The sequence below is a fragment of the Phalacrocorax carbo genome, chromosome 6 (genome assembly GCF_963921805.1).
Source record: "Phalacrocorax carbo chromosome 6, bPhaCar2.1, whole genome shotgun sequence".
Lineage (NCBI taxonomy): Eukaryota > Metazoa > Chordata > Aves > Suliformes > Phalacrocoracidae > Phalacrocorax > Phalacrocorax carbo.
The window spans coordinates 11978257-12004612 of record NC_087518.1 but is presented as its reverse complement, the minus strand read 5'-3'; the positions used below and the strand labels follow the sequence as shown (position 1 = coordinate 12004612).

The following is a 26356-nucleotide window of genomic DNA, read 5'->3' as shown; positions in this document are numbered from 1 at the left end:
CCCTGATGGCTGGGGCACAGGGGAATGCCCTGCCATGGGGGATGGCTGTGGATGCTCCTTCCTCCCGTCAGCAGCTTGTCCCATCACTGGTGCTGCCCATGGCCCGAGATGCGCATCCAGCTCTGACCTTTCCAGCAATATGTGGTGGTCTACACGTGACGGCTCAACTTAAGGCCCACCTCCCCACTTGCAGGTTATGGTACACACAGCATTTACAAATACCAGTGCAAAAAACAGGAAACCTCCCCCCCACCCCCCCCAAATACCACAATGGCTCAGCAGAGGCCCTGGGCACTGTCTGCTCTGCTCCTGCTGCTCAGAGCGTCTGGATGCTTGCCTTGACCTCGGCGCCACAGGCCACCTGTGCTGGCAGCTCTCCATTCCCCTCCAGGGGAGCGTTGGCAGACAGTGCCAAGGGGTTTCGACTAATCACCAGGTCCAGCTTATCTCCAGCCTCCGAAATCAGGGGAACAGCCAGACAGCAGTCAAAGTCTCTTGTTCGGATGCGGTTTACCTGCCGGGATGGGTTTAGGGCATGCCATGGGGAGGAACAACAGAAAGATCATGTTTGTTAGTCAGAAAATGCAAGGCTGGTGCTAAACCCACACCTGTGGAAACACACAACTCTTGGGGGTCCCTGATGTCAGGTTCACAGCAGAGCAGAGCAGGGGCACCCCTTCAGGCTGAGCACATCCTTGCTTAGCTGAGAAATAATGCAATAACCGGTATGGGAGGGTTAAAAAAAAAAGTCTGGATCAGGCATAAACCCTGACCCCCAGTGTCTGGAGCAGTATTACAAGTATTAAACACTGCAGGGCTCAAAACCAATTCTCCAGTTCAAGCCTGTAGGAGGAAGGTTGCCATTTTCCATTATTTTTTTGCCATCATGGCTTTTACTGGCCTTAAGTCTGTGATGCAGGGTATTCAGCACCTAGAAAACATACAGCTCAGACCCTGAGCCTTCTGTCAAACACTTTCCAGCTCAGCCAGCAGTAAATTGAGACTATACTGAACAGTTTCTGCTTCTCCTCTCTCTCCATTTACATCCTTCATTTCAGAGGAGTCTGGATGCATTTCATGTGGGCTCAGAAGGTGGCTGCAAATTCTCTCCGTAGGATTCAGCAGTGAAAGCACTTTTACTGATGTCTGTTGCTGACCTTCAAGCACATTTCTAGGCTGGGTCACCTGCAAGAACCACCCCAGGCCTCTCGCCTACAGCTACCAGAGCACCTGGGCTTGGTGCCATGACAGCTCCAGAATGGAGGTGGCTGGCAAACAGCATGGGGAGGGGAAGCAGGGAAGAGAGAAAGGAATGTCCCTCCCACCTTTGGAGTGAACATAACTCCTGAGGCCAGGCGTTGCTTCCTTCTCTGGGTAAGGGCTGGATGAGTCCATGCAACCCTTCCATCCAAAACCCTTTCACAGCATTAACACATGCCCGCAGAGCTGGGCTCTGTGACAGTAGCAGTGTCCTCCTGCCCTAGGCTGATGTCCACACAATTGAGCCCAATACTGTTCCTTACAGTGTAGTAACTAAGGACAATTTCTAGACCACACGTGGACAAGGAGAGATAAGCCAGGATCTTGCTCTGCCTTTGCTTTACGCCAGCCAGGCAGTTCCAGCGCAGAAGTGCCATTAGTGCAATGCTGTGCTCCAGATAATCCATCTAGCCAAGAGGCAGAGGGTCTGTCACAGCAAGGAGGAGGTGTTTCACTGGCCTTCAGGCACATCATCGTTGCCATAATCAGCAGCACTCTGAAGCATACTCAGCACTGCATCTCCGTACTTCTTGCCGGGAGTTGCCTATACCAGGCCTGCAATCCCTCATTCACAACTCCACACATCAACGCGATGGCAATCGCCCCGTCTTTTTGTAGGTATGAGCCATGCGGCCCAGCATGTGGAAGGGGGCTGTTGGAAAGTCTCCACGCCGCTCTGTTTAGGATTTCGGGCACACCTCCCAGAGCACTTGGCACTCACAAAAAGCAACACATCCAACATTCAACAGAAAGGCAGCCCAGAGCCTAATTAGCTTCTTGTTCATTCTTGCACCATCTTTTATTTGAAGCCGAGAAGGAATAATTGTATAGCAGCCAACTGGCTAGAGACCGTAACAAGCTTAAACAAGGTTCCCCACAGTGCTGCCAGTTCTCCAGTTACCTGATGTACATAATATATTTGCTCTAATCTCACTGCTAACAACCCCCGCCTAGAAATTAGTAAAACTAAACATCTTTCTGAGTGTTTCCAAATATGGTCACAATATCTGCATTTCCAAATGATGGCAATTTTTCCATTAGGGTTGCAGTTTCTCAGTTGCTGTTTCAGTTGCCCCAAAGCTAAAATAGTTGGTTTTCATCCATATAAAGCTCCTCTCCAATCTCCAAAACTCACTGTGCTCTTACTGTCCCCTCTGGTAGTCCAATATGCCCAGGTGATATATTTTACAGACACTGCTTTTGACCAGCTTTTATTCTGTTTCTGCATCAGCTAGTTGAGATCAAGTAGCCTTCAAAGAAAAATATCCATGAAAAACACTTGGCTTGAGGGATGCATTTCCTATAAAACACTTTTAGTTGTCAAAGGCATGCACAGAACTTAATGAACACCGCTTTAACTCCACATGCGGCTTTGCAGGAACACATATAGGTCAACACAGGCTAGTTCACCCAAAAATCACCCTTTTACATGACAGGAAAAGGACTGAGGGTGAAAGGGGGAAGCTACACAGCTTTTTGGTTGTTTTGAGGTGCCTGAGCTCAAAAAGGCCAGTGCCAGGCAGGCTGTGTCCTGGAATAGGTGTAACCTAGGGGTACCACCTGCAGGTACTACCTAGTGATTTCTCACTATAAATCACAGGTCTCATGGAGTGCTTGGTGGCTAAGTGCTCACCTAGTTGGCTAACTATTACCTTTCATTAAAGTTAGTGCTGCCATGGATGGGTCTCACTTCTCTCTTCCTCTCAGCCACTCATTCACTCCGTCCCAGCCTCCAGAACTACATTTTGCATTTATTACCTGAAGCACTCTGTCATATGGCTTGAGGCCACACTGATCTGCTGGCCCATCCGGACGGACCATATTTACATAGACACCTTTTTCTAACAGGCCATCCGACACACTGAATCCGAAGTCTTCACTCTCTGGGTCTTTGTGGAGTGTCATCTGGAGGGGCAGAAACAGAACACATGTTTTAGTGCAGCAGAGGCAGGAGGAGATGTACAGGGTTGGCAGGACAGGAGTAGCATAGATAATGTGTGTGGACCTACAGCAATTCTGTTCTAGGTCTCCTGGGCAAATTTTTCTCAGCCTGGGCAGCTAATACAGATTAAGCCTTATTTACCAGACACCATCACATGGACAAGTGCTTTGGTGACTGGCATATAACCAACCACACAACAGTCCCTCTCCCTTAGATGTGGAAGGAAACACAAGCAGTGTAATACAGACAGCTGCCATATTTCACCCAAAGAGCAACAAAGCAAGTGTCATTAATGGAGCATTGCCTTCCCTGGCCCAGATTATGCTGTGCATCTTCTGTGTATGCCAGACCAGCAGATGAAAAATCGACATGTTCATAGGGAATTTTCAATATAGTGCTTCTAATGTGAAGACAGATTTTTAATTTTTAATACATCACTGAGCAAGAACATCTAAATTTCCCCATATTATTCATGAGTTCTTTTCAGAAAATTCATATCAATAAGTGCTGACGTACTGAGGACAAGAAATGGGTAACCTCAGCACCCTTCCCCTGTGCATGTCACTCTTTGGCCCCATCTAAAGGAGGGTTGCACTTCTGGAAGTGTATCTTGCCATGGGCTAACACTGGGAGCCAGGGACAACTGATTCACCACCACCACCAAAATCCCTCTTTGCCTCCCATGAACTGGGAGTGCATCTCTACTGTGTGGCCCTAACTCCATAGCCGCGTTCTTGGCTGGGTGAGCTTCACGGATGTGCAGTCCTTGGGAAGAACAGTGCGCAGGATGACACACAGGAGCAGCCCACCTGGTCTCAATCTCTTCTCCAAACACAGCCAACAGCAGACGCTCCGGCAGAATGAAAAGTCACCCTATAACGTGCCTAATTACACATCTCTCCTCCTTCAGGTATGAAGGAGTTTTATGTAAAGACACATTTGCCATGCCCTGAAGGACAGGAGCAGATGAAACATGAAAAAGTTTTTTTCCAGCTACCATAACTGCAGGTTTCATTCTAAAGTCACACTAGGAAATAAAAAGGCAGTCAAATTTTTTTAAACCTTTCCAGCTCTCTTCCCTGCTTGCATTCTGCATCAGCAGCTTCTACAGTTAATTACTTCACCTAATTACTATTGCCTTGCACCATGCTTAAACTGGCTACATTCAGCTGGGTACTGAATTCAAACAAGTATCCCAGCGCTGAAGTCCTACCATTTGCACCCTTTCAGATAGAGTGGAAGGGCAGGGAAAATAAGTTATTTTTAAGTTATTATAAGTTATTTTTTATAAGAAAAGTGGCCTACAGAATGGCGCGTGCTACTCAAAAAGGGTTGATGGATTTCTGCAGGACCATACTTTGAGATCTCTCTTGTGTATCTGTAGCACAAATTGATGAACTCCAGAACACAAGGACAAATATCATATAATAAAGGGAAACTGTTTTGAACTCTGCTGAAGCATGGCAGCTAAATCTCATTACTCTTCTGAAGGGGCCCCTTCCTCTTCATCTGACCCTCTGGAAACCTTTGCTGCAGCTATTGGTGGGGGCCATCTTTAAGGAACATTTTATGGGCGTCCCTCTGAACAAAAGAGGTTTTCTACAAGGGCGCAAAGCTTCTACAGTTTTAACCATCAAGGTACTGCAGTGCCACAGCCAGACCAATCTTTGGCAACACAAACCTTGTGAAATTCGAGGGGGGTAGGGGACATGATTTCCTGCATCTCTTTCTCAATCTTCTTCATGTCCAGGTTCCTCTCATTCTTCTTGGCAGGGGAGCTGCTTCCCTCGGTCTGTCCGTCGTCACAGCTGGAGTTTGCTTTCCTCAACGGGCTCAGTCCCGATGGGTTGACAGAGTCCAGGAGCAGCTTGCTGCCCTCCAGGCCCAGGTTGTGCACGCTCCCCGTCATAATGGATGCCTGTAGGGCGAGGGCACAAAGTCACTCTGCTGAGCTGGCAGCAGGAAGAGATGGACCACACAGCAACAAAAGCGGCACAGACAACAACAGGGGAACCACTGTTCACATTAGTCAGAACAGTAAGTACCAAGAAGCTCTTCCAGTTAGCTATAAAAGCCATTTCCAGACCTCAGGAGCCTGCTGCCTGTCTGTCGCTGACCTGATGCGTGCTCTCACCCCAATGTGGAGCTTTATCTCAGAAGGAACCATTTGTGAAGCATCTCCTTATTTTTTCTTGACCTCTTCTACACAAACAGCACCAGGCAGGCCTCATCTTGTGCAGGAACCTTCTTGGTAGTCAAGAGGATGAACATCCCTATCTCAGGGGGGTGCCAGAGGAACTGGTGTCTGCCTGGCTCTCCAGCCTACCCCTGAAGGGTGCAGCATTGCACAGTGCTGGCAATGGCCCAGGGAAGTTAATACCTGGGACTCCACTGAGGCCAATTCAGCAGAGAAATTAGAATTTTATCTGTCAGCAAATGGGAGCCGTCACAGAGCAAAACTGAGTTAAACATATGAAATTAAGTAGTATTTAAGCCTGATCATCCCTGATAGCATCCATTAAAAGATGTCCCTAAGTAGATTCTACTCCATTTGGCAATGCTTTTCACTAATGAGATTACATTGATCAAAGCTAATGAAGGAGTCAAGAATCCAGTCTGTGGAACCTCAACTGGCTCCAGGTCACAGAGTCCTTTTAAATGGCATAATGAAAACTGTCATTTCAAAGTTCAGGCTCCAAGGGTCTGCAGTCCCATTAAATGTCAAAAGGTAGAAGAAAGAAAAGGAAAGGTAGGGAGCAGGTAGCAAAATTCAGCAATGCTAAATGTGGCAAGTCAAAGAGCAATTGCTTCTGTGCACAGGGGAAATATCATCTGACTAAATCTCTAATCAAGGCCCTCCAGCTCTTTGCTCCAAGCTGAAACAAAGGCAAATAAAGCAAATCCTGGTGGCAGGATGAAAATGCCAGTACTAGCCACATTATTCCAAATAGGGATGGATAAAATACAGAAAATCTTTTATCTTTGCATGTTTCAGGTCTTCAAACAAAAATTACTTAATCAGCTCGTGTTTGGACAAAACTCAAATACCTGCTACACACTGGAGGGACGTTGAGTTACCACATACTTGAAATGCAGATTAACAAACAGCAGTACAGCCAACCAGGGTATGTTTGTTCACTGACCTCAGGCATCCTCAATACCCTCCAGGACACCATGCCATGCTGTACCAACACCAGCATTTCAGAGCCATGGAGGAGAACAGAAAGGTCTGTCCACGTCATGCTACTGACCTCTCACATATACCGCAAATACCGAAACAGGCTGCTACACAACAGCGAATTGTTCCTACAGCATTCAACTCCTCCTCTGTCTTCAAGGTATTTCAATACTCATTGCAGCATCACAAGAAATTTTCTAGGTGCTTTGGGTTAAGTGCAAGCAGCAGAAAGGGCAATTCCAGACTTCTCCAGCCTCTGACTGACCCACATTATTTTTCCCCATGTCTTAGTTGCCCTCAGAGCAAAGCAGGGACACACACTCCACTATAGACATACTGGAAAAAGCCTGTTTCTACCCATACCAGGTAGTCTGAGAGTGGTTTGCTACTGTGTGTGAACATGTTTCCAGGCTATCTTGGGTCACCTTGCATGACACTTTCAAATGTGGAACATGAAGAGTCAAATTAAAAACAACAAACAAAAAAAACCCAAACCAAACCAAAGAAATCCCCTGTGACTGTCATAAAACTGCAGGAGGCGAGATGCTGGGGCTTAGAAACCTGTGACACAGTAAAAGTCCCAATGAGCATTGCACATCCCACACCACACCTCAGGAAGGATGGACACACGGAAAGGGAGGTAAGATAATAAAGATAATAAATGTTACTACTAATAAAAGGCAGTTAAGATAATAAAGACATCATTTTGTGCCTCAGCACAATAAATTTAATCGAGATTTCCTCACGCACTTACAGTTGCTAGGGACCAAGGAGGAAAGAACAATTAGTAAGTCCCTTGTCACCAATATTTTCACATATAGACCAAAACAGGACTTCCCGTTTTCACCTCCAATTATTCAGAAATTGCATTTTCCCTCTGAAGCCTACGTTATATGCAATTGTGCATGAAACCAGTCCCACTAGGGGTGATGGAAGGCACAACCCAGAAAGCTCTCCCCAGTCTCCTGCACCCAGAAGGCAGGGGGAAAAGGGAGACAGGAGTTCGTGGGGTTCCAGTCCTCCTTATGGGCTGCAGGAGCTGAATTGGGGAGGGGAACAGCATGGGTCCCATCCTACTAGGCAGGTTTGCTTCCTGCTGCTCACAGTCTCAGGGGAGGCCTTTATTTGCATCCCACAGCTTAGAAATCCAGGCTCCCCATCCTATAACCGGACACAATAACATGACCTTCAAAGCATTTTGGATAAAGAAAAGAGAAAGTGGTTTGTGAAGAGAGGAAACACCTTTATTTCTGCAGGAAGCAATTACTTTCTCAGATTTTTCCATGGGGAAGGCTGGCTGAAAAGCTTCCAATTACCCATTTCACTGAAACAGTTTCTGACAGAGTGACAGCTAAATGCAAGAGATATGTTGGGCTCGTCTATATTTGAAGCAAGGCAAGCCTTCAGTCCCAATGGGGTTTTGGGGACCTCCTTTTGCTTGGCCTTTAAGTGCTTTGGACAGACAATATGTTTCCAAGCAGAGGGTTTACCGTTTGACAGTGGAGGTTTGCCAACAGTCATGTGAAGACTGTTGGCCAGCAACAGTTTGCCAAAAGAGCGTGAGTTCCTGATGGGTAAGTCACTGGCTCAGGGAAAAAGTGCACGCAAGCAACTGTCTAATGAGACATAGCTATCCACTAGTACTGACACAGATTAAACTTAAACCCTTCACCCCACTGGCAGCACAGGGACACTACGGGAAATTAATAGATCTGGGGAAACAGTCTAACATTTACGGCAAGAGCAAAACAATAGGATCAGCAGCAGATTCAGAAAGTGATTTACCTCAATCTCCCTCAAAAGTTCAGACTGGCCGCATGTTTCCAAATCCTCCAAAGCTTCTCCAAAAACACGCCAAAAACTATCCTCGTGAGTGGTCTCAAGGCCATTTTGGCGGTTGGGGTATCTGTTGTAACGTAGGAACCAAACATTGTCAGCACTCTTCTGCAGCAGGATGAAAGCCGCAAGGCTACAGCAAGTGTCTCACCAGTAAAAGCAGAGACTTGAAGAGTCTTCATATACAAAAGCAAACAATATGAACTTTTCAGACAAGAGTCCGAATACGAGACCTCCATGCATTTACTAACGGGGCAAGTGTCCTTCAAAGGAAGAATTAAGTTGGTGTAGTAATGTCAAAGTTCAAAGGGTAAATTAAAAAGTGCCTGTAGGAAGATTGTAGGTTTAGGAAGACGTTTTGGTGAAATAGAGAAGTGAAAGAAAGAAGGATGCATTATGGGTAAACCAGGAGCCTCAGAGACTGTTAGTACAAAGGCTGATGGGATAGAGCTCAGATCTGAGACACAGAACACCTGAGAAGAGAGAGAAAAACACAGAGGGTAACAGACATGGTGAGAAAATGATAAATACATTAGGTCTCTATGAGAGTAAATAATGCAAAGATGTATATAAAAATGATTGCCCTGGGCCAGACAAGCAAATGCGCACTACAGCCAGCAGTATCGACAGTGTCATGTACAACCCATACAAACCAAGTTTCATTTGCTTTGGGATGGCCAGGGAACTGAGCTGTTACTTTCAGGAGTTCTCTTTTTTTTTTTTTTGGCCATAGAACAGTCATGGTGCTTACAGCCATGTAACATTTGCCACCAGTTCTATCTACAACAGAGAATAAGGATTGAGAGAACCTCTTTCAAGGTGGTACAAACACACATTAACCTGAATACCATGTGCATCTTGCTGGGGGTTCTGCAATTTCCCACCTTGGCAGTTTCAGCATCTCTTATCTCTGACCACAAGCCAGGTTCAATTCTTGGACTTCAGAGGGCTGCAACATGTTTAGAACAAGCCAGTGAAGTAGGTGACACCAGACACTGCTTACTGAACACCAGGCTCTGTGCAGAACTCAGACCATCAGCACTCAGTTTAACAGGAGCCTCCTGAAGGAAACTCCACAGTATTAAACCAAGGTCACAATAAACCCACTAATGTGTCATGGGAAGAGACCCCAAGAGGACAGTGACATTAGAGCAGCCCTAACACATCTTCTACACATCTTATTAGGAGCTGCATGGACAAGGCTCCACCTCTGCAACATCTGGCAGCATCTCGCATAGCTTAATGGTCATCAGCATCGCAGATGGGAAGGGACGCTCATCCACCAGAGCCACTTAGCAGACGCAAAACATTTTACTTGAGTACAAGTCAAAGAGGCATTGGCCTCCATTAAATGTATAATGACCTCTTGGGCTATTAATAGAGCTTTTTCCAGATCTCTATTATTGCAAAGTCTTTAGCACGCACTTTGCTTTTCATCCACTGGTTTAAATGGGACTCTGTAGCAAGCACATAAACTCCCACACACATGCTTTTGCTTCTTGTGGGATTGTGGCCTGCCTGGAGAAAGCAGTATCTGACATGGCTTATTGTATTTTAAATTTACCCCCCACCTCTTATCAGCTTTTAAAGGACACTAGCCTTTACACCAGGCAGAAAGGTCAAAAAAACAACCAGTGAGACTTTATAAAAATAAACCAAAATTTCCCCCCAAAAGGAATTTTCAATTCTTTCCCCTTACTCATTTCCTTCCTCTGCTCCCAGGTTCCCAAAGAAGCAAACATCCCTTCCAGTTACCAGTTTCTTGCCTCTCAGATCAGCAGTATAACAAACACATCCAGGACGCAGATGAATCTGTACAGGCTCTGACACCACTGGGTCAGCAGGTTTTTCCAGGCTAAAGACAGCCCGGGTTAGAGACATTTTGTTTTCTTCCTAATAAAAAGGACTCAATGGCATGAACCGTTTCAGTTGCAACTTTGAGTTCAGGCTTGGAGCCCTCACTGGGGGGGACACAAGGCTTCAAGTGCTCAGATTTGCTAACTTCAGCTGTCAGCAGCCTCACTGGGAGGGCTATGAGGGATCAATGACCTCTACGAGCCAGCTCTCACTGAGAGGTAAAACAAGAACAAAGTCTCCACCACTGCCAGCCTTCCTGCCAGTTTGATCATCATTAAATAGGTGGAAATGGCCATGAGGTGTTCTAAGGGTTTTGTTTGGACAAACAAAAGTTAAGGAAAAAAATAAGAAAAAAAAAAAAAGAACCGACAGTAACAACACGACACACACAACTATGGGGACTCTGGAGGATGTTGAGGGGAGGGTTAGTTACGAAGCAACAAGGCTTTTCTGCCATGCATGGCTCAATGAGGGACAGCCTCTGGCCAGGACAGAAACAGCAGGGTTTTCACCCAAAGCAAGGGGCAGCTGCAGCCTCCTCCATGGGCTTGGCAGGTGTTGCAGAATTTATCTGACGCGGGCTGAGCCAGGGGATTAAATTGGCCATGCTCACTTGGCATGGCTTTGACCATGGTGCTGGAAGGGCCAAATTGTGATGGAGAGAGATGTCCAGCCACAGTTTTGGGAGATTTTAACTTGGACCTGCAACCTCATACTGGTCCTCCAAGAGCTTTGGTTGGCCTTTTTGGCTTCGTGACATCAAGCTGTTGTGAAGCTGCATCCTCCCTTAAAAGTGTCTGGCCAACACAAGAGGGCACAGCCCTTGCCATGTCTATTTATTACACCTAGACTAGGAAAATACTGCAGCTTTTATATGGCAGGAGTATGAGATGTGGTAAGAACCTGTAATCCATGCAGCTGAGGCTGTCCTAACTCCAGACGCAAATGTTACCTGGCTACAGCAGAGGTGCCATAGAGCTACACCAGAGGTAACCTGGCAATATGGAGGTGGTTCAACAGAGCAGATCACCATCCCAGCACCCCTCCCCATGGCTGCCCGATGCAGAGATGGGGACATCGATAGCCACTCCATCACGTTCCCATACTCCCTTGTCCCTATGCAGTGACACCCACATTTGCAGATGTACCTCCCTGCCTCCTCCCACCCCTCCGTACCTGCTGGGCTTATCCCAGTCATCTTCACTGAAGCTTCCATCCATGTAGGGGTAGTTTTTCCTGGGGTCCCCTGGAGGAGTGCTGCTCTTTTGTCTGTTGTGTCTCCATTCGTGTGGATGGAGGGCTATGCCTGCAGCCTGAGGTATGTAAGTACCTAGGGAAGGCAAAAGGCAGTGGGGAGAGAGAGAGAGAGGGTAATCCCTGGTCAGAAAACTCAGATGTGGTTAAGTCATGCTGAGCCAGAAGAGCCCCCTTCCCCAAGTCCAAACCTGAGGCCACCTGGATTGCATACTGCTTCCATTTCAGTTGTCCAAAAGGAGTTGTTCTTCCCATCTCTTCTTGCTTTAACCAAAACAGCTTCTCAGGATCTTGTCATAAGGTGCCCCATTTCTCCCTTGCTCCCCCCTTCTAAGTAGCAATGTGGTGTGGGTGCAGGATCCACAAAGCTGGGGCTACGCATACCTACAGGTGTAGATCCTACCCCCAGCCAGCTCCAACCTTATTTAATGGCTCCTGTTTCTACACTGAACCCAACAGAAACTGTGCTGCTGAAAATAGAAAATTGTGGTGTTTAAATACAGCAAGTCCTTCAAAGGGCATAAAGAAGATGCTGCCAAGCCTCCCTTAGTGTGCCCAACCCCATTCATTCTGAAGGATTTGGAGGCCTGATTTCTATTAGGAAAAAAAGTTCTTCATTTACATTCTCAACTGTCTTTGGGTCTTAATGGACAGCACAAAAATATTAATAGGGTATAGAAGGACAGCAGCAAAGAAACTCCATCCAAAACAGTGTGACAAAACAGCATCCCTTCAACAAGTGTGGTGGTGCTGAGGGTACCTGGTGGTGGTCACCGACTCCAATGTGCTCAGCAGTGGTAAATGAGGAAGAGCCAGCTCTGTTCTTGAGAGCTGTCAGTGAGTTTCTGCAGGTGGCGGAGCCCTTCCATGCCTTTGGGATCAGCTGGTACAGGTACAGAAAACTGCTTCAGGGACACGTGTATGAAAGGCAAGGAACAGGAGGGAAAAGCTCTGCTGGCTTGAGAGAGGGGAGGCTCATTTGTATCACATTTGATAGGAGATCAGTATGGACTGTTAGGGTGAAATCAGACAAGTTTCGCTACATCTGCCCCTAAGGACTCCCCTGTAGTGTAGTGCTTTACTCCGGAGATGCAAACCCAACACTAGCAAGTCACAAGATCCCCAGGGCTCATGAGGAGCTGCCTGGACAGAAACCTTCCAAAACAGAGCACTCCTCAACAATGTCAGTGCCATCTACAGGGGAAATAAATCTCCTGTGTCCCCTGCCCACCTCCTGCTGCCCATTCAACATTTCAGAGAAATCTCACAGCCTTTCCAAGAAACATTATACACTTCTATCACACACTGTGCCAAGTGAACAGGAAGAAGTAACAGAGAAACACATAATTAAGGGAGACTTGACCTCCCAGACAGCTAAGAGCACTGGAAATACCCAAAGACAATGCTGGCACTTTATTTGAAAATGCCAAGGCCTGTTATTTCACTTAGCTGAGTGTTTCCTCTGTGTGTTTTTAAAAGTTAGACTGCTCTGGAGACAGCCCCAGAAAAGTGCTTGCCAACATCTTACAGCTGTCAGGAGCACTTGCTGCTTGCCAGAGCAGAACAAGGTGCCTGGATGCAGGTCCCTGCAGCGGGTGGGCAGCAGGTTTGGGCTGGGCACAGGGGGCCAGGGACCGCAGGGGTATGTGTGCAGAGCTGTCGCTTGAGTGCCACCGGTTTCACCTCCTCCCTCCAGGGAGACGGGCTGGATCCCTCGGATTTGGAGCCACCTGGTGGCATGTTCCCACCAGGCCCGGCACAGCTTCCTCGCCCAAACCCTTCCTTCAGTGGTTTCCAAAAGCTGTGGATGAACCTAAAACCTGCAAGGTTGCAAAGCCCAATCAATGGTTCTCCATTTGGGGTGCAAACCCCAATCTCCAGGCTCTGTGTGTCCCAGGTCTCCCTGCATCCTGCCTTCCCTGTCCACCCCATGGGTGACCCTGCATGTCCTCCCTACCCTCCAGCATCCCTCTTCCCAGACAGTGCCAGCACACCACCATGCAGCCAAATCCAATTGCCAGGGAAGATGAAAGAGCCCCTGAAGCAAGTCTATGGATGTTGGGCAACTGGGCATCAGCCCCGCCCCATGGGGCTCTGTGCTCAATTGCTTGTTCTCAATTTACTGGTAAAAGCAATCACTTTGCTAAATCCAGGGTCCAACTTGTTTTAACATTCAATTAGATGGAGAAGGATTGCAGCATTAGGAAGGCCAGGGGATTCATCCTTAATGAAGCCTACCGTCCCAACTGCACTCCCAGATTAAGACTTCAGACCAACAGAGGCTGAAGGAAGACACAGGCATGGTGGAAGAGATACCTGCATGGTGCTGTCCTTTGAACTTTTCTAAGTCAGAGTGCAGTGAGCACAGGCACTTACTTTGCTAAGCAGACTGAAGGTGCTTTGCAACAGCACTCCTGCAGCATCCCTCCCTGTTTTTACATTCTGTTCTGGACAGCAGTCTTTTCACCAATTTCTTTTTGCAGAGGTGATTCAGGGTTTTGTTTTGTTTCAACAAGGGCTAATACTAGCTTACATCACTAAATCTGAACTGGAATAACTATTTTCCAGTGCTTCCCTCCAAGTAAAAATCTGTTCCCATGACTAGCGCATTCTCCATCCCAATTCCATATGTCTGCCAGAAGCCACAACTGAATAAACCTGGCCTTGAAGACATGTGTTCATCCAATCACTCACTGGAGAGTTAGAGATACTTTCTTGTAGTATCACCTTAATTATTTTGTTAAGTGAGTGCTTCTAGTCACACAACATTATTGTGGATTTTAAAACATCCTGAAGAGGATTAGTATGTCCTGCATGGCCTCTCTGGAGAATTGAAAGTGAGCTATGGACCAAATATTCTGTAAGACATATGGCCAGTGAATACTTCCCCTGATTATGTGAATTATAACGTGCTGTAATGGTTTTGAAAATGCTGTGAACAGTATGATGCCATATAAGCCAGAAGAAATGTGCCAATAAAAACCTAAAACAGATACATCAGCTCAGAGCACCACATGAGTGCATTTAAAATACATTTTGTTCCTGGCTGGAAGTGAGAAACCATGCAAATGTGGTCAGACCACAGGCTTTGGCTCACATTCAGCCTCTAGACAGGTTCAGAAGCTCTGCCTATCTTCACCTTGGCCCAGAGACCCCTAAGGAAAAACAACCCTGGCTTACCTTGGCTTCCATACCCAGCATCAATGCCAGAGCCATCCCAGGACTCCATAGCACTGTCCACACTAGGAATTGTGGTGGAGTATATCTCAGACAGCTTGCTAGTTTTCTGGGAGTCCGTCAGTTCATCTTCTGGGTCGCTCACTTCGTTTATACTCCCTGACTTCTTGGGATAGGATTCTGAAACCAGAACACGCCTCTTTAGCAGGCACGAAGAGCAAACATCAGGGCAAGGTTTATGCTGATGTGGAGGCAAGCCCAGGTACTGTAAGTCTTTTGAAGACCCTCTTTAGCTCTTCAAAAGTAGCTGGGAAAGGCCTGTGCACTACAGTTGAAAGGAATTCATGAAGTACTCTTTTCCTAAGCTGAATCGAGAAAAAATGCCTGAGGTTTTAGCACATGGAGTATAAGAAACAACCATGAAGATTTGAGGATTCCCAAATACGAGAGAGTTGGGACCTGATGCCAATTCACAAGTGCATCTTCTTTTGTCTTTGGAAGCTTCCTCTGAACAGCCCTGCGTAGAGAAGTGTTGGCCTTTGCAAGCAATAGCCCATAGCTTCTCTGGTCTCAGAGAGCCTCCTTTATACTCAGATCAGCAGTGCTTCCAGCCAAACTGCTTCTGGCATGATCTGCCTTGGGGGACAGGACACAAACAGTGCCAGAGCAGCACGCAGCCAGGGTGCTGGCTGCAAACTTTGTGTTATAAGTAGATGTTTCAATGAGATTCCAACAATACAACCTGGTCCCAAACTACTGGAGATGAAGTTATAGGCCCCTTCCAAGATTGTACAACCTCATATCAATTCAGAGCTAATCACTACCCCTCCAAGAGTGTCCTATGCAGTCTCACAACAACGGTGGAATTCCTGGGCCTGGTATTTTGAGGCTGAATTTCCCCTGATTAGTGATTGGAAATGGAAAGCTGAATGTGGATGATGAAGCTCAGACCTTCCCTTCCATTATTTTCATAATAATAGGCCCTTATTATCACTATATCAAATTTACTTTCAGGCAAAAGCTATCCAAGGAATGGTTTCTCAGCACATGAATTTCTTTGTACTGGGTATTTTAAAGTCCGCATTGGCTAGGTATCCTGTTAGCCATCCACACCCTGGATCTCCAACTCACAGAGGCTGGAATGAAAAGTTCTCTGAAAGTCTGCATTTGTCAGTGAGGACAGATTATTTTACCCAACAAAGTCTAGTGTCCTGAAAGCCCCTATTTTCCAAGCATTCAGAAGATTGCTCACCATGATTAACTCAAGATTACCTTGAAATTTCAATTATACCTGCTTCATTCTCAGAATTATTAACAAGTCTCCAACTGGCACTTGCATGTCAATTATTTCAGCAAGTCGCTGTGACGATGCTAAGTGTCAGCGGGGGGGGGGGCGGGGGGGAAGAGTATTTCAGACCGAGGATCAAGACACTTGGCTTCAGGGAACAAGACTGGGGTTTATTGAAGAGGAATCAACTCCCCAGTTCTGCCTCTACTGCTAAGTCACCACCCCCTGCCTGGGCTTCCTCCATTTGTAAAATAGGGGCATTGCTACACATTTGCAAACTGCTTTGAGGTCTACAGAAGTGCCACGCTTAAGAGAGATGCTACTTTTTCAGATGCAAGACAGACATCCCACAGGCCAGGCTTGCTTGGAAGAACTTTATCGCTTGATTTCTTCCAATTTCTGCAGCACTATGGGCCACTGGCTGAGTAGGTCCAGCTACATCTAGAGACTGCAGAAGCATGGCACAAAAAGAGAGGAAATACTGGGTGTAGGGAGAGATAGCCAGAATGCACCAGCTGCTTTCTGAACTTGATGAAAAAGCCTGTTTGGCTGTGACTTTGCAGAAGCAGTCAAGGAGAAAAGTTTGCATGTTCCCTGGTTTCCCTGATCCCCTGTCTCTGTCCCCCAAAAACGTGGCCTGCCTGTACTAAGTATGCTCCTGCTCTTTGATACAGTGTCAAGAACAGCAGCTTCAAAGTCACAGGGAGCTTGGCAAGGAAACGAGAAGGGGATTTCCAGAGTGAAGGCAGATGCTTTGAAAGATGATCTTAGGACCCTGAATCAGAAAAAAAGGTGTAAAAGATTTATTGCCAACCGCTTTCAAAAAGTTGAATTAAAGGTGTTTTGTTCCCCCGCCCCCGCATAGATTCTACCAGCTCAGAGTCCCCTTGCTCACTTTTGGGGGGTTACATTTCAAAAAAAATCTTCATCTTCTACTATTAAAAGCATCTTCTGCTTCACTGTTGAGTGAAACGCCCACACAGACAGGGAATGGCACCAAAAGTACATGGTATCAAACTGAGAAAAAATTATTATCACCAATAAACCTGCTGCCTAATCTCTTCCTAGTACCACAGAGAACCCCTGGGTTGTCTTTTTTTAAGCCTGTGAGTCAGAAGTCAAAAACACACCCATCTTCTCTCTGTCCCCATGCATGCCCCTGACCATGCTGCCTCATTTCACCTTCCACAACACATGAAGAAAACACACATTGCTACCTACTCCATCGCCCAGGGTTCCTGCTGGGGTGCACCTTTGCCCTCCCACGCCAAACCAGGCTCCCCAACTCACTCTCCGTCTGCTTCTTGATCTTCAGAGTGACCGTCTCTCCTGCCATCTGCAGCAGGTGAATGGCTTCACTCAGCGGTTTGCCCTTGAGGCTCACATTATTAATTGCTAATATCCGGTCACCAACATGGATGGCTCCAGTTCTGCAGAGAAAAGGTGCTGTTAGAAACTTCAGAGAAGCAATTTGCCTCTGTGAGACAGGCCATTAAGTTGTTGCTTAAAGCAATAGTGTATTAACTCTCAGCACTTTCAAAGGTATCTTGATTTCCCTTTAGTACACTGTATACGCAGGATTTCACCACCACTACCACTAATCTGGTTTCCCCCCTCATCTTCCACCTATGTATACACATACATATAAGCACAGGAACATATGCGCTCCTCGGATCCCAGGCCCCTCAGGAACTGGGACTGCAGGCCAGCTTACAGTCAAAACTCCTCAAAGAAAAGGGGTCTACATGCTACAAGCACAAGCATTTCCAGTGTGTGATGTCCACTGGTGGTCACACATGGAACTGAAGAGCATGTTCACACTGATGGAAAGAAACAACAAGACAAACCTAGAAACCCAATTTAAAAAAAAAATTACATAACCAAATGGCCCAACACACAGACTGTGTGTGCAAGGACAAGCTGAACCAGTTGCAGATCAGTTTGTGATATGTTTAAAGCTCACCCTTATACAGCTACACCACTGTGACCTTCTTCATCAAGACCACTGCACTAGAAGAGGTTACTGTCTTTTATTGCACAGCCACATTCTAGCACTGGCTTCTGCTCTCAGCTAAATAAATCCTCAGGCTTCAGCAACAGCCAGGAACAAACTAACAGGTCATGGCAATTCTCCCCCTTCTCCATCCTTCCTTCTGTGCCTGCCCACAGGCAGGGGCTCACTTTACCTCTCCCGGCATTTGCTGCAGCTCCAGGAAGAGTAGGCAGGACAGGATGTGCCCATTGCCAGAGCTGGCAGCCAAGGCAGAAGCTCATGCTCCCTGCTGGCTGGACTGAGCTCACCATGCCCACAGTCCAGCTCCCTAACACCAGCAAGTGAGAGCAGCAACCCGCTCCTCCTCCAACAGTGCCGTGAGGTTTAGCTACCAGGAACCTGTGTGATCGAGCCAGAAGGAGATGCAAATCTGGACTGCAATATCTTTCGTTCATGGCAATATGCCTCTCTGAGGTTACATCTCCAAATAGGACTGCTGCTCCTGCAGAATTGGGATTTGATACACTGTCATAGGCAAAACAGCTACTTGTCTTTCCCCACAATACAAAACTTTTGTAGACACACTGCTGTGAAACATGTACTAAAAGTAAATCAAATTGGGAAATGTAGCCAAACAGCAGGCAGGACTGATCTGCTGCTGAAGCTGTTGAGATACTTGGACAGTGCCATGACAGCCCCAACCAGCCACTAGATGTCCGTCTTGTCCCATCCAAATCAGCCTGAAAAAGCCCTCAGGGAAACTGGTGCATTCAAATAAATTACAGATCAAACTGGAACAGGAGTATGTGTCTTAAAAGTTTCATCTATGAAGGTAAAAAAAAAAAAAAATTAAGCTTAACTGCTGGTAGTTTAAAAGGCAATCCTTTGCTCACTGCAATGGTTCAGCATTTGAGGGCCTCTTGCTGTAGCACTGAACCCAGCACAGGGACACGTCTCCTGTCCAAGACACCAGCACAATTACCTGCCTCTGAACAACATGACTGCTCTGCAGAGACTGTGAAAGTCCCTCAGCAGGGAAAAATACAGAAACAATTAAAGCGGAAGGTCATGTTCAGCCAGGTGTTTTTCTTCAAGGGAGAAAAAGTAAATGAAAGTCCAGCCCTCCCATCTGTCCATCTCCAGGCACCCCTGAACTGGACAATCAGACAGAAGCAGAGCAGGAACAGAGAAAGCTGTTTCTAGCTAATGACCCTTGTGCCCCTCCATCATCACTGACAGTCTTTCATCCACCTCAAACACAAACCAGCCCAATGTCCCACCTTGCTCATAGGACACATACAAGAGCAGAACTGAGCAACAACTAAGTTGCAAGATATAAAAGGGGCTGCAGGCACTTTCCAGCAAGTGTTGAAGAAGAAGTGGCTGCATGCATGTGGTATGGATTTACCTAGCATTTACCTAGCATGTGGGCAGGGCCATCATCCCTTCTACTCCCTGCTACCATGGGTTGGTGTTGAGCACTCCTGGACAAAACCCTCTTGCAGCCACCCCCAACTACCTGACCAGCTGGCACTAGAGGAGGCTGGTCAGGCACTTTAAATGCCAATGATAGGCCAAAATTGCTCTTGGAGAACCGTTACACCTCAATCAGGTTTGAACAGTATGTTCAGGCCCACTCCCTTCCCAAAGAAGAAGGAAAACAAGTCCTGTGGCCCAGGCTAAAGCCACCTGCAGGTGCTGCAGGAGGGGAAACAGACTGACATAGGAGAAAGCCACTGCTCAACACCAACCCAACAGCCTGAGCTGCCACTGTAGGTTTCTATAGGATCAGACATGTACAAGGAGAAAAATGTTCAAGGTCAGGAAAAAACCCAAGTTATCTGCACCTGGAGCCTTTTTAGCTTAGACAGCCTGTCACCCACTGTGACAGATGTGTGACACATCCTAGAGGACACCCTGCCTTCCCCATCGCTAAGCAAGCAGCCTGAGCCACAGCACAGACATTCGCTCATGCCTCTATGAGAGCGGCCAGCGCGTCGCTGTTATCAGACACCACGATCTTGTCCACCCCGCGCCAATGCTGCTGAAACATGTCCTGTGCTCCAGCAAAAGCACACCTTTGGGTTTAAATCCCTGTCCTTCAGAAACCTGACCATCCTTCAGAGCCTGGGTAAGGGTGCCTGTGGCACAGGGAATGGTAGTGATGGCAGGAAAGGGACAATTTAGGCTAACACTACAACCACCCCTCTTCCCTTGACAAGGTCAAGCCACTCCCTTCTATTACTCTCAGGAGAAAAATATGCACCATCTCAGCAGAAAAACATGTACCTTTCCTGCAGGCAGCCTCCATCCAAGCACTCCTCACCCTCCCCGCAGGGAGCCAAGGTTACCCAGAGAAATACCCGCACTGCTCCATCCCCTTGCTGCTCCTCTGCGCAGGCACCATTTTTTGTTAGTCTGCTACAGTGAACATGCTGAATGGCTCTATCGCTCTTCTCAAAAGGCTTTTCATTCCTTACTGCCTGCCAGCTCCTGATCAAAATTCAATAGTACCGCAGCACTTGCCTGTGCTACGTTTCTCTGTGGAGCAGTCACTGATGTGTATCCAAGTTCAAAGGAGGAACAGCCAAGGCATTGCAAAGGGAACTGAGAGCAACAAGGGTATGAGACCATCTTCTGACACCTGGCAGTGTTTGGGCTTTCTGTCCTTAACCTCTCTCAAGCTGAGCTACAGGTACAGTGCAGAACTGCTATGCAGAAAAGCCTCAGATACTCTGTGGCTATTATTTTCTAGGGAAAAAGACTCAATCCTACAATGGCAGGCAGTAATATAAAATCCCCAAAGAGAAGAACCACTAATGACTAAGTCCATCCCTATTCCTTACTTCTCAGGGGACACTGATGTTCTGCTTTCTGTGCCAAAGGAAAGCAATGGAAACGTGCAGCAGCATGTGTGCTGAGAGCTCGAGGAACCCAATGCAGAAAGAGGAACAGAGCTGCTTTACAGTCCAGCTAAGAGATCATGGTCTTGAAACAGAAAGAACCAAAAGGCCAGATCTGCAGTCAGACATCCCCCAGGTCTAGCACTTTACACCTATTTGTTCAGGGTTTTTTGGCTGCTGTTCTGCCTGCCAGGCAGCACAGGGTAAAGCAACCCTATAAGAAGCATGAGTCAGGGTTGCTGAAATGATCTATTTACAAGCCACAGCTACCATATAGACAGATTAAGATACAGTGTATGACTCAGTTCCACCTTATATTCTCAGCAATGTCCTGATCCTTTAAAACCCACGCTTGCACATATATTCAGACACAGGCGCGCACACACAGAGTCAACCTCCCTGGTTGCCGAAGGTAAATCTGCACCTACGTTTATGCAGCATGTCTGCTTCTTCAGGCATGCCAGTCCAGCACTGAGATACCTCCATACATAACAGAATAAGCAACCAGCAAGGATGGGCCAGAAGACCCCTGACATCAGTGGTTTCAGCAGGACACATCGCTGCCATGTCCATAAGCCACAGTTTAGCAATAGGCCGCTCCTGGGCAGCAGTCTGTGGTGGTTTTGTGGGCAGGCTGGGCACTCTCCCCACACAAGATGTGGCGTGGTAAAGTCACAGGCCAGGAAGCACCTCTGTGGAAGAGGGGTAGATAAACATATTTTCCTGGCTGCTGCATTCAGCTGACACACTGGATCTGACTCTTCGACGAGTGCCCTGCTTTGAGCCTCTCTCATTGCCTTGACAGCATAGTCACAACCACCCCACATCCTGCGTGTGGGTCTGCAGGGCCAGACCGGCAGGGCTGTCCCTGCTGCACAGCGCTTCACATCTTCATAGCACCTTTCCTTTTTAGCAGACTGAAACACCTAAAAACAGTTTATCACAGCAGAGGAAACTTTGCAAAATTCAAGATCCCTTCCCATGTCAATTCAAACTCTCTGCCCCCAAACCTCACCTTTCTGCCAGCCCTCGTTTAGTCAAGCCCGAAATGACAATAGGATCAAAAGGTTCCTCTGTCCCGGAGATGGTTATTCCCAAAGGGCCTCCATATCGTTTCAGTTCTACTGTGTAGATAATAGCACCAGTTGTCTCCTGCTCATCTGAGAGAGAAAACAGGAATGTTGAGTTTTTTAATTAGCCATATGAAAGAGGTCATAGACTTGCAGCATTTAGAAGCAAAAGACTGAGGTCTTCAACCATGCTTGTTCCAAATAGGACTTTAACCTTTCAGACTCCATTTAAGGGCAGAATAACAAAACCAGACTATAATCAATTGGAAAGTGGTGACCAGCCAGGCAGCAGCCCTTATCTTTGTTGGCTTGCACTACTTATTGGGAAATGTCATTACAGTGGAGAAGCACCAGTTTGCATCAGGATTTCTGTACCAGAGTTATCTTCATCCTTCCTAATCTTCAATTTGACCAGGTCTTCACACTGCCTTAAAATCTGGACAGCATCCTCCATTGAGCAATTGTCAAGTCGGATGTTATCAATGGCTAACAGCTTGTCTCCTGGCTCCAAGGTGCCAGTTCTACATGGAAAGGAAGAGAAAAATGAAAGTACATTTTTATTTGCCTTTCAGATCCTGCAATGCATTCAGTCCTGCAGTGGCAATGACAATACTAACTTTTTAGTGTCCTTGATCTTTTCCAAGAAGCAACCATGAATGGAGTCTGGGACAATTGTAACTTAAAGAGGGGAAGTTTGTGTAGAGCATACATCAACACAGAACAAGGCAGGAAGATTAGATGTACAGCCTGGGTAAACTACAGCACTGAAAAATGCCTGATGTTTAACTGACAGATATTCTACCTTTTATGGAAACTCCTGTATGAGCACCCTTAGAAACGAGTCCTCCATCAGCACTAAATTCTTCTGAAAGCCTTGCTATGAGGTATTGGGATCAGAGGTGAAGGCAATAAATGCTGAGTTATTTGCACAGTTCTCCACCAGTGCCCACAATTCACTCAGTCTGTTCACCTGAGCAGGAGCTGAGACAAAGCAAACTACCTGATGAGCCATAGCACCATTATGGGATATATGAAGCCCTTTAACACATGCTCTTAAATGCTAAACATCCATCTCTTACAGGGTCAGCAGACCTCTGAATCAGTGCCCTGGCCACTTTCTCCATTAGCTCAACTCTACTTGCTTCAATATGGACAGTTTTATTGCAAACCCTACTGTGGTCTAAGACAAACCTCTAAGGTTGACATCTCCTTGGAAGCTGGCAAAATCGGGAACCAAGTGCTACTGCTTGGGCTTCATTCAACTTCTCGTTACCAGGCTGGACATTTTGCAATGGGTTTAGCAGATGGGAAATTCTGCGCTCACCTATGTGCTACGCTCCCCTTCTTGATGTCAGAGATGATCAAAGGCTCCCCAGGCTTTCTGCTTGCAGCTGCAAGAGAGACACATGGGTACAAAGCCAGGTATTGAGTCTGCTATCTAGGAGGGGATAGTTAATGGGGAGAAAGAATTTTAAAGAAAGGCATTTTATACTCCTTTGGCAAAATACTGCTTCACAGTTGAACTTTGGAAGCCACAGCAGGAAGAAAACGTAGTGAAACCCTGCAAACGTTTGTTAGTTGCCTTTTGTCTGAATTAGCTAGGTGCTACCTTCGGTCTCCTGAAGAAGGAGAGGACACATGATGTCCAACAGCAAGAGGTGGGATTGCCGATCCCAGCACTGTTAAACACCTGCTCACCCACATCTCTGATGTGAGACAGCAAGTGAGTCAACAGCTATGGCAGTAGTCAGACATCAGCACTGCTGCCTAGGGAGTACCTAGCTCAGCACTGTGGCTAACATAAGCATTTCTGTGTTCTTGAAGTAAAGTGGGCTGGGAAATTTTCCAGGTGGAAACTAACCCAGGAAAAATTAGATAAAACATTATTTTCCAGCTGGTTCAGCTCCCCAGGCCACTTCATACAACCCGATAAATGAGGGTTGGTCTCAGTGCTGGAGATGGAAGGGGTGGTTTCTAATCCTTCTCTCCCACCCCATGCCAATAACTTTTTCAGCCCATGAGAGATGCAAGTACACATCTCTGGGAGCATTTACATTTTCAGATTTCCCTGCAAGACCTGCTGCTCCCTTGAGAAACCCAAGTGAGATTTATGACTCGAACCCCCTCTGACCCCCCTGCCAGCGACACACCAAACATATGCCAAGAGCATCCTTTTCACCCCACGTCACTCCCTCCTGCCTTGCTATGGGAATTTCATCATCTCATTTAAAGCTGACGGAGCTTCTCAGCAAAACCTGCGTGGGAAGGAAGAAGTTCGCAGCATCTGAACATATCAGGTGCAGGTCAGAGATTAAAATATCTGAGAGGAACATGGCATCAGTCACACAGAGATCCACCTGCCCGAACAGCAGTTAGAGAGCGCCCCAGAAAGTCAGACATAAAGGAGTAAGTGCTTCCTCTTACTAACACCTCTGCTGGCTTTTTCTGTTGTTTACATCCATTTATGAGATTTTAAAACATATGTGCTAACCCATCACCTTTAAGGATACCCTCTCCCAGATATAACTAATACCTGTCCTCAACAGAGCAAAGACAGTCAGTCTCAGTTGTAACAGGCTGAATATAAGAGTTAGGTCAGACAGCAAAGAGCAGACCATGACTGATTTTATAAAAGTCATGGCAATGCAACTGCTGAATGACAGAAAGCCTGGAAGAATTATTTCCCCATCTCTTACTGGAGCATGGTGCCAGGCAATTTTGGTCTGGACACCCATGTTCACCTTGAGGCCGCATGTTGAAGAGAAGCAGACGGGTTGTGGAGATTCACCACGGGTTAGTGCCTATATTTATCCTATCCACAGCACAGACCAGCCAGCAGTTAGGCCGATACATGCTGGGTAGAACTGTGTGCTGGGAGGGAAGGATAGGGTACAGCAGCTAAAATCAACGAAGAAATCCCCTCCTTCTTGAGGAGACCACACCCCATAGATTAACAGCACAGGGGATGGAAACGTATTGCCCTGTTATTACTATTGTTGTTCTCTTTTTCAACATAGGACATGCATTTCCTGCTGAGAGGTGCACAAGAAGGTGATCTGAGCTGGCAGTGATGGGAGACCCTGCTAGCACATCCTGAGCCCTGGGTTAGGCTGGCACTGCTGCATGTTTAATTGCTCCCTAGCCTGGTTCTGTCAAAATGATCCAGGTTAGCAAAAAATACAGAAAAAAACCACAAGGTTTGTTTATTAGTTTCAAAGCAGAGGCAACATGACAGAAAGGGGTTAGGGAGGATCTCCACAGTCCTGGTGGTGGGTTGGGGATGCCTGCCTCTAAATGGGGATGGCCATGACTGGAACGACGTGTCTGGAGACTATGAACACTCAAAAGAGCAAAGGGTGGCGGGGGTGGGGTGGGGGTGGGTGGGGGAAGGGAAGAAAAAAAAAAGCAAGTATAGACACCAAGATGCCTCAAGCCCTGCAGAAATGGTGTTTGTCTCAGTGTCTGTCTTACAAGCCCTGTGATGCATGGGTGCATCCTGCCCACAGTCCATCTCGGAGCAGAAAGCGAGACCTTGTCCTTCTGCAGCTCTGCAATTGGTGTCAGTGCTGAATGCAGCACAAGCTTCCCATATCAGAAGCAAGGGTGACAAATTAAGTGCTTTGTCTATTAGGAACCAAAACAGTTTTAAGGAAAAATCATTCTAGGTTTTGCTTGCCAGTGTTTTTGGAACTTGAGCTTTCTAAACGGATTTTCTTGAGACTTCAGTTAAATGAAAGAGCCATGTACAACCACATACAACTGTCCCTACCATCAGAGTACCCAAACTTTAATAAATAGCAGGCCTCTGTTTTAAATAATCACTTAGTAAAATGGAAAAGCCTTATAAAGCCATCATTATTAGTCAGCACCTACAAATCTGAAGGGTAAGTTACACTTAATGAATAATCATCCTCTCTAAAGAGGCATAAGATGCAAAGTTAACATAATGAAATTTCAAAGCGCAGAACGCTCGCTTGCTGTTCGTTTTAAAAACCAGTAGTTACTGACTCCATTAATTCACCATTGGCAGCCCAAAGCCCTTCCCGGCACCCCAGCAGAGTGCCCAGCTGGGCTTTCTGCCCATCAGCTGGGACCAGGCTGCCCTCAACTGCTGCAGCCACCCTGGGACTCACACTTTTAACAGTACTGGGCTGTTCACACAGGGTAACAACATGCCTCTGTATAATGACAGCCCTGTCTACAGACAGGAGAGCTGCAATATCACTGGAGTGGTGGCTCAGTCTAGTTCAGAGGCATTAGATATGTAGATCACTGGTCAGATTTTGGATAAACCATTTCCAATTTGCCTGCAATTTAAAAAGCAAAACTTAAACTACATTATCATTTTATTAGGGCTGTGGTCTTTAGAGTTAAGTCACTTGAACAGATCAGTAAAGCCTTTTCATCTATTCATTTCTGCTGTCATTGTGGTAATTTCTCTTCAAAGGACATTGTCTTGGTAATTCTGTTTGCTGCAGGAAGACACAGTTCAGATGCTCAGCCTTGCCTTTCTGAGTCTTGCTTGTCTGTAAAACAGAGACAGCAGCAAAGGGGGTCAAGGGGAAAGATGGATGGAGAGACAGAAGCAGAAGCTGGTG

At 46.7% G+C, this 26356-nt stretch overlaps 1 protein-coding gene across 2 annotated transcripts in view; it reads right to left on the bottom strand.

Annotated features, from left to right (window-relative positions):
- Nucleotides 1–263: 263 nt before the first annotated feature.
- The window catches only part of GRIP2 (glutamate receptor interacting protein 2), a 130972-nt gene continuing 104879 nt past the window's right edge, over nt 264–26356 (bottom strand). For both annotated transcript variants that reach the window (XM_064453713.1, XM_064453712.1), the window contains exons 15-24: nt 23083–23149; nt 22134–22279; nt 21704–21848; nt 17083–17222; nt 14508–14684; nt 11250–11403; nt 8166–8286; nt 4884–5120; nt 3019–3165; nt 264–514 (exon numbers count right to left, since the gene is read on the bottom strand). In XM_064453713.1, coding sequence (XP_064309783.1) covers nt 317–514; nt 3019–3165; nt 4884–5120; nt 8166–8286; nt 11250–11403; nt 14508–14684; nt 17083–17222; nt 21704–21848; nt 22134–22279; nt 23083–23149 — 1532 coding nt within the window. In that variant the 3' untranslated portion in view covers nt 264–316. The remainder of the gene's footprint in view (nt 515–3018; nt 3166–4883; nt 5121–8165; nt 8287–11249; nt 11404–14507; nt 14685–17082; nt 17223–21703; nt 21849–22133; nt 22280–23082; nt 23150–26356) is intronic.